The sequence below is a fragment of the Salvelinus namaycush genome, chromosome 18 (genome assembly GCF_016432855.1).
Source record: "Salvelinus namaycush isolate Seneca chromosome 18, SaNama_1.0, whole genome shotgun sequence".
NCBI classification, from domain to species: Eukaryota; Metazoa; Chordata; class Actinopteri; order Salmoniformes; family Salmonidae; genus Salvelinus; species Salvelinus namaycush.
The window spans coordinates 13,929,939-13,937,360 of record NC_052324.1 but is presented as its reverse complement, the minus strand read 5'-3'; the positions used below and the strand labels follow the sequence as shown (position 1 = coordinate 13,937,360).

The 7,422-nt window shown below is 40.2% G+C and overlaps 1 protein-coding gene across 1 annotated transcript; it reads right to left on the bottom strand.

Annotated features, from left to right (window-relative positions):
- Window positions 1-600: 600 nt before the first annotated feature.
- LOC120062694 (T-cell acute lymphocytic leukemia protein 2-like) lies at window positions 601-1,450 on the bottom strand. The gene has a single exon (XM_039012751.1). It carries the CDS (start codon window positions 1,442-1,444, stop codon window positions 1,106-1,108), a length of 339 nt encoding a protein of 112 aa, XP_038868679.1. The 5' UTR covers window positions 1,445-1,450; the 3' UTR covers window positions 601-1,105.
- Window positions 1,451-7,422: the final 5,972 nt, after the last annotated feature.

Genomic DNA, 7,422 nt, shown 5'->3' with positions numbered 1-7,422 from the left:
ACTGGATCGGCACTTTCTGTTACATTAGTAAAAATGGTTGCATGGTGTCTTTTAATGATAAGAGGATGGTACTTAATTACTTTTGATAAATAAGATAAGATATATAGATAAGTATTTTTTTAAATTTACAAATAATTTATTAAATAAATAGTTCCAATAAATAACATTAACAATATTAACCAACATTTTACAAAAAGCATATTAATCACAATAGCCTTGAGAAAAGATGGTAAAATAAAAATCTTTGGCTACATGACATGCCTATTGTACAAAAAGAGCAAGATGAATAAATACTTGAACGGACAGACAACTATTCCTGTTATGTGTTCATACAACACAGTCCTACAATTGAAACATATTTCAAAGAGAATTGTCAGTTGATATCCTACAGCTCATTCCCTGTCGTCCAAATAAATAATCAATCAATACTGTACGTAATCAATACATATAAGATCAATGTGTCACTCAAGGAATGTGGTCATATTGCAGGATTTGATAATAAATAGTGCTTTGCAAATAAGCAAGGTCAGAATCAGAGATTCAGCACACAACAACAAAAAATCTCCATAGAATTTTGTAATTGGATTGTAGTCCTTGGTGAATTGGACAAGACTTTATCTTTCCTGAAATGAATTTCCCCCCCCAAAAAAATTCCTTGACATTTTCTATTTCTTAATCCTTTAAATTGTCCTTCATGGCCTTAATGCATCCTCATTTCTCATTTCAAAACGAAACATTTTTGATGCAGACATCTTTCACCACCGACAGGATGAACATACATGTCAGACATGAAGATGGGAATACATCCAAGCTACCGGTACATCCATGCAGATAACAGATTACATTTCACAAGGCTCCTGTCATAATTTCAACATAAAAGTGTGGCTAAATAAATCCATCTCCATCTCTTTAATTCAGCAGGGACGGCATCACCCACAAACACCACACAAACATCCTCTGCTTGCCGCCATCACCACCAACACTGTCCCCCTCAAGTGTTGCAGAGCTAAAATGGAGTCTATGGATGTGGGTATGGTGACAGACAGTTTTACCCCAGGGAGTGGTAGATGATGATCACCCATCAGAGGAAACTGCAGCAGGCACACTACCAGGCCTCGGTACTGTCACAGCTTGATCCAGGGGAGGGGGCGTCAGTGTCGCTGGCCAGGCCCCAGGTCCTGGAGGAGGAGTGGAGACGTTCCACATTGCCCCTGAGGAAGGTGAGCAGGGCGGTTGGGGAGTGCGAGGCCGGCTCACCACTCTGGCTCTCCAGCAACTGCACCAGGAAGTTGATGTAGCGCATGGCCAGCCGCAGGATCTCGTTCTTGCTCAGCTTCTTCTCTGGCGGGTGGGTGGGGATGAGCTTGCGGAGCTCAGTGAAGGCAGTGTTGACGTTGTGCTGCCGCCATCGCTCCCGTGTGTTGGTGAACACCTTCTTGGTCATCGTGCTGCTCTCCTGGAGGGAGGAGAGGGGAGCGTTTTAGAGAGAAATCTACACAGACTCAAAACTACCACGGTGTTGTTCTACTGGAATTACACCCTATTCCCTATATAGTGCACTACTTAGCCCATGGCAAAAGTAAATGTTCTTTGAATGTTATGTGACATGTTTTTCTCTGGAGTTTAGTCTGAAACGGCACTATAGTGCACTACTTTTGTCTAATCAGAAGTAGTGCACTGTATAGGGAATAGGGTGCCATTTCTGGCGCAGACCCCAGGCAGAAATGCTGTATGGTGGTGTCACATAACATTTTAATTGCACCTAAATCTCCACGATGACTGAAATAGGGTGCATTAACACCGTAATTGTAAGAAATAGATGTATAATATAGTTTAAGTATGACTAATGTAATGTATTTGATATTGGAATTCAGTTTCATCTTCAGAAGATGAGAAATACCATCATGAAAATACATGTTTATGGAAAAGGTCTGACCTTCAGTCAATGCATACAGAGGATGCTAGCGTGTTCGTCACGATTAGCGTACATACAAATAAATACACTTCTGTTGTGTTGAACTATTTATTCCTGAATGGTACACTAAAAAATACAAACGGAAAATGTGTTCCATCTTTCATGAGATTCCTTAAGATTTTCATTCCAACTATTTTTTACTCTAACAATTTTACAATTCAATAAAGGAAAACCTCAGAGGAAAAAACAAAAATCCACTTATTGTCCCTGATCTCACCTGTTAAGTGCTGTAGCGTGCAGACAGAGGTATCAGGTAGCAGAAGTGTGTACCTCAGGTCATCAGTGTTGGCTGCTGCAGTAGCCCGATGTAGTAGTCCAGTCCTGTGTATAGTAGGTCCAGTCAGTCACAGCCTTCTCATACTCTGATGACTGTGTGTGAGAGGGAGGGATGGAGAGAGGGAAGGCTGGCGCATACATCTCACATTTTTATAGCTGGGTGAGCCCCTATTGTGTGACGTGTGCGGTCGTTGAGCCTCTCCTCCAGTCTGCTGCATTGTGGTGTTCAACTCAAGAGTGATGTTTCCAGCCGCAGACCACTGTGTTTCCCGTTGGGTGTTCTATTCTGTCTGTAAACAAAGAAATTACCAATAGGTTAGCGGTAAACATATGAATACTGATGTAATATCATACGTTTAACAATTTCAGAGAATATTGGAAAACTTTTACTTTCATATCATCCACTCCTTTTTGTTGAGTCATTTCACTAAATGATTAATGAATTTTAATACGCAATGATGTGACTTTTACAAGGTAACATTACGCTTACAAATAAATTCCTATTGAGCTGAAACTGAGACGTTTCCCTTCCTGATCCTTCCCTTACAATTCCGGACATTTGTTCCCTTCTATGCGCAAACATCAACCATGGGTAACCCATTCAGTAAAACTTTGATATCACCAGTCCTGCTACCACTGAATTCACCCTGATTGGGCCACAAAAGGTAAAAATACCATATCCAGATTGACAGTTTAACAATGTGCGTTTTGTTATGACTATGGTAATCTTGTTGAGCCATTCCAGGGGCCACACATAAATTACAGGGGGAGCATGGGGAGCGAGCGGGCTGGTCCTTCCCTGAGCCACAAGCATGAGCGCAAGTCAAGCCATCTCTCTACAACCCCTCCTCCTCGGCCCACCTCTCCTACACCCTCTCTCTCTGCCTCCCACTTTCAACCTCCGTTTCAGATTTTTAAAAACGACGTCTAGTTTAACCAATTGTTAATGTTCTTTTTTACACCCTTCAAGTGTTGTTTCAAAGACGCAGCCTTCCATAAAAGTCTCTCTGTGTGGAGTAGGAATTTACATAATCCGATTAGGGCCTGGGATTAGCGCTGGGGCCTAGAGAACAGGCCCAATGGGGCCGGGCCTGAATTGCTGCCATTCATGGGCCTTGCTGCACTTCCAAGGGGCTGCACCTGCAGTGGTGGGTCCCCCTCTCCCCTGCTCTCTCCACTCTACTCGGCCTCAGGTCTGCAGACGCACTCACAGCAGGCAGTAGGCCCCTTCAGCCAGCCAGCCAGTCCCTACGTCCTCATCCTCACACCAGGGGTGTATTCATTACGCCGATTCTGTTGCAAAACATTTAGCAACGAAATCGTTAACTCCAAACGGAAACTGTTTTGCAACAAAAACTTGAGTTTCTATTGGACAAATTCAGGTCGATCCCTCCCAGTTTCGTTCCGTTTGCTCTGTTTGCTTCCATTTGGTTCTTAAACGGTAAACGGTTTACGTTGCAAGACTTAATGAATACACCCCAGGGCCGCATTCAGCAGGGCCAGGGCACAACTTTGTGGAATGTTAAGATAGAAATGTATTATGTAGAATAAACATGCCTCTCTGACATGTAGAATAAGGAATCACATTGTCAGATTTATTCATGACATTTCTATCTGCAATGTTCCACAACAATTTCCTGCTGAACGCTGCCCAGCACTCTCCCAGAGCATTTACCCCACCATGACCATGATCATAAAATTTAGCTCAGCAAAGGACTTTTATCTGAAGAGCTGTGGACTGTAGCTCGGCTTTAGCTTTGGTTTTCCTGTCACAGAGGGTAGTGTGTGGGGGTAAAGAACCAATCGGCTTGACGACCCTGAAGAAAACAACATAAAGCTCCTATGGAGAAGTGAGAAAAAAATACATTAGTCAGTTTTGTTCAATTGTAGATCTTATTGAACTGTATAAACATCAAATGCAGTAAGACAGCCATGCTGTAGTGGTGTCATCAGAATAAAAAGAAACATCAGTGTAGCTAAAGAAACAACTATGCAGAGACTACAATTACAAAAGTAAATGTTACCGTCTCCTTTCAACTGACGTCCACATCGAGAGCCTGTCCAATCAAAGTACTTTATCTAGAAGAACATAGTGTTATAAAACAATCACAGTAGTAGCCTGACCTTTGAGTTGGTTAGGAAAGAATTCTGCTTTGAAGGTTAGATTTGAACAGCCTGTTAATTCTCACAATATGTCACCTATTCAATCCAGGGCCAAAGTGTGGCAGGCAGGACCAATTACTGGACCATTACACTGATGTTGATTTAGCCTCCACGTGTTGGACTTCTTTAATCATTTTCTCCCTCAGCTTTTGTTTTGCTTGCCGTTAAAAACACCCCCTTTTGGTCTTTTTGTTGGGCTTGTTGTTAAGGCAATGTGGCCAGAGACATATAACCGAAACGAAAGGCTAGCTTGGTGGTTATTTATGGTGTGTATGTGTCTGTGTGTGTGTGTGTGTGTGTGTGTAGCTTATGGACAGAGGAGGTTTGCTGCTGGCAGGAATCAATGCCCTCGGGGGCTCTTTGTCTGAGGCTCATTCCTGCGGGAGCAGGCTTCAGTCTGCTGGCTGGTGGAGATAAGCACTCTCTCCACACTCTGAGAGACAGTGATAAGAGGATTTCTGTGCTAAATGAAAAACTACCTTTTGAGCTCTGAAATGAAGTGGGGGGGGAGACTATCAGTTTTAGCTGGAAAAATAGAACCTTCATAAAATGTTCTGATTATGAAATATTATTCTATGTAAAAGTAGTATTCGTAATAATAATGTATCTTGGTATTTAATCTAACGTAAACTGACTAATTTTAGAGTCTAAAATTATTCATGTATCAAGTCGGAATGGCAAAGACTAAATTGCAGGTCAATTACAGAGCAAAAAGTATCCTTATTTTCAGTGCAGGGACAATCCATATAAACCTGAATCCCCAGCAAAAACAAATACAAAGCACGTTTTACTTTCCCAATGGTTATTTTACACACATCTCCCAAATAGAATATATGTAGTATTCCTTTTGGAATTCTCTCGAACCCTGCAAAATGTTTCTCTCAGCAACTATTCACATTGCAGTGGAAATGTAGTGTCTATCTGACTACATAAAGCATTTTTACAAGTTGTAACTGAGGTATTTGGGACCAGTATAGTCTTAGTCCCTTATTGTCGGTAAATACAGTGGCTATGCTTGTGAACGGAGCTTTTATTGCAGTCCTGATGTCCAGTCCACCTGCTGTTTCTCACTGCGGCACAGCTAAAAACACCAACCATGGAGACAGTGGACTGCTACGGAAAGGTCACAGGACGAAAGCATTAGACTAGACAGAAGATGTTTAGAAATGCACTAAGTGAACATTTGAATTGATGGAAATTACTGACATACATTCAATTGAGTTCATAAATATTAATCCGGTCTTGTTCATGGTCCTGATACAATGCTTAACATGTTCTGGCAAAAGCAAAGAAAGATAGAGGACAACATTTCAGATTGCTTTTATTTAAAAAGTATCTTTAACGTCATTTTTATATGAATTTGTAAAAGTCAAAATTACACAAATCTGTCTACACGCATCCTTCTTATAAAAAGATTCACAACATTTTTATTAAAAAAACAACTTACACAAAAATGTATGATTATTTTCCTAACAACAGTTGAACATTTAATAGTGTCCTATAAAACACTCAAGAACCTATGGTATATTACAGAGCCTTCAGAAAGTATTCATACCCCTTGACTTTTTAGAAATTTTATGTTACAGCCTGAATTTTAAATGGATTAAATTGAGATTTTGTGTCACTGGCCTAAACACAATACCCCATAATGTCAAAGTGGAATTAAACATTTAAAATGAAAAGCTGAAATGTCGAGTCAAGAAGTGTTCAACCCCTTTGTTGTGGCAAGCCTAAATAAGTTGTATGGACTCACTCTGTGTGCAATAATAGTGTTTAACATGATTTTTGAATGACTACCTCATCTCTGAACCCAACACATACAGATAAATTGGTTCTTCAGTCGAGTAGTGAATTTCAACCACAGATTCAACCACAAAGACCAGGGGGGTTTTCGCAAAGAAGGGCACCTATTGTTAAATGATTAAAAAAAGAAAAGAAAGCAAGACATTGAATATCCCTAGTCACTCCACCTAGTCACTACAAAGATACAGGCGTCTTTCCTAACACAGTTGCCGGAGTGGAAGGAAACAGCTCAGGGATTTCACCAAGGCCAAAAACAGTTACAGAGTTTAATGGCTATGACAGGAGAAAACTGAGGATGGTTCAACAACATTGTAGTTACTACACAATACTAACCTAATTGACAGAGTGAAAAGAAGGAAGTCTGTACAGAATACAAATATTCAAAAATATGCAACCTGTAGGCAACAAGTGATTAAAGTAATACTGCAAAAAAATGTGGCAAAGCAATTCACTTTTTGTCCTAATTACAAAGTCTTATGTTTGGGGAAAATCCAATACAACACATTACTGAATAGCACTCTCAATATTTCCAAGCATAGTGGTGGCTGCATCATGTTATGTGTATGCTTGTAATGGTTAAGGACTGGGGGGTTTTTCATAATAAAAAAGAAACGGAATGGAGCTAAGCACAGGCAAAATCCTAGAGGAAAACCTGGTTCAGTCTGCTTTCCACCAGACACTGAGAGATTAATTCACCTTTCAGCAGCACAATAACCTAAAACACAAGGTCAAATATAAACTGGAGTTGCTTACCAAGAAGAAACTGAATGTTCTTGAGTGGCCAAGTTATACTTCTGATTTAAATCTACGGCAAGACCTGAAAATGGTTGTCTAGCAATGACCAACAACCAATTTGACAGATCTGGAAGAATTTTGAAAAAAATTAAATGGGCAAATGTTGCACAATCCAGATGTGGAAAGCTCTTAGAGACTTACCCAGAAAGACTCAGCTGTAATCGCTGCCAAAGGTGCTTCTACAAAGTATTGACTCAGGGGTGTGAATACTTATGTAAATAAGATATTTCTGTATTTCATTTTCAATACATTTCCCAAGATTTCTAAAAATATGTTTTCATTTTGTCATTATGGGGTATTGTGTGTAGATGGGTGACAAAACAAAATAAAAGTAATCCATTTTGAATGCAGGCTGTAACACAACAAAATGTGGAATAAGTCAAGGGGTATGAATACTTTCTGGAAGGCAC

What these genes read in the sequence shown, in the direction of transcription:
- LOC120062694 (XM_039012751.1), bottom strand. Translation starts at nt 1,444, where the DNA reads ATGACCAAGAAGGTGTTCACCAACACACGGGAGCGATGGCGGCAGCAC.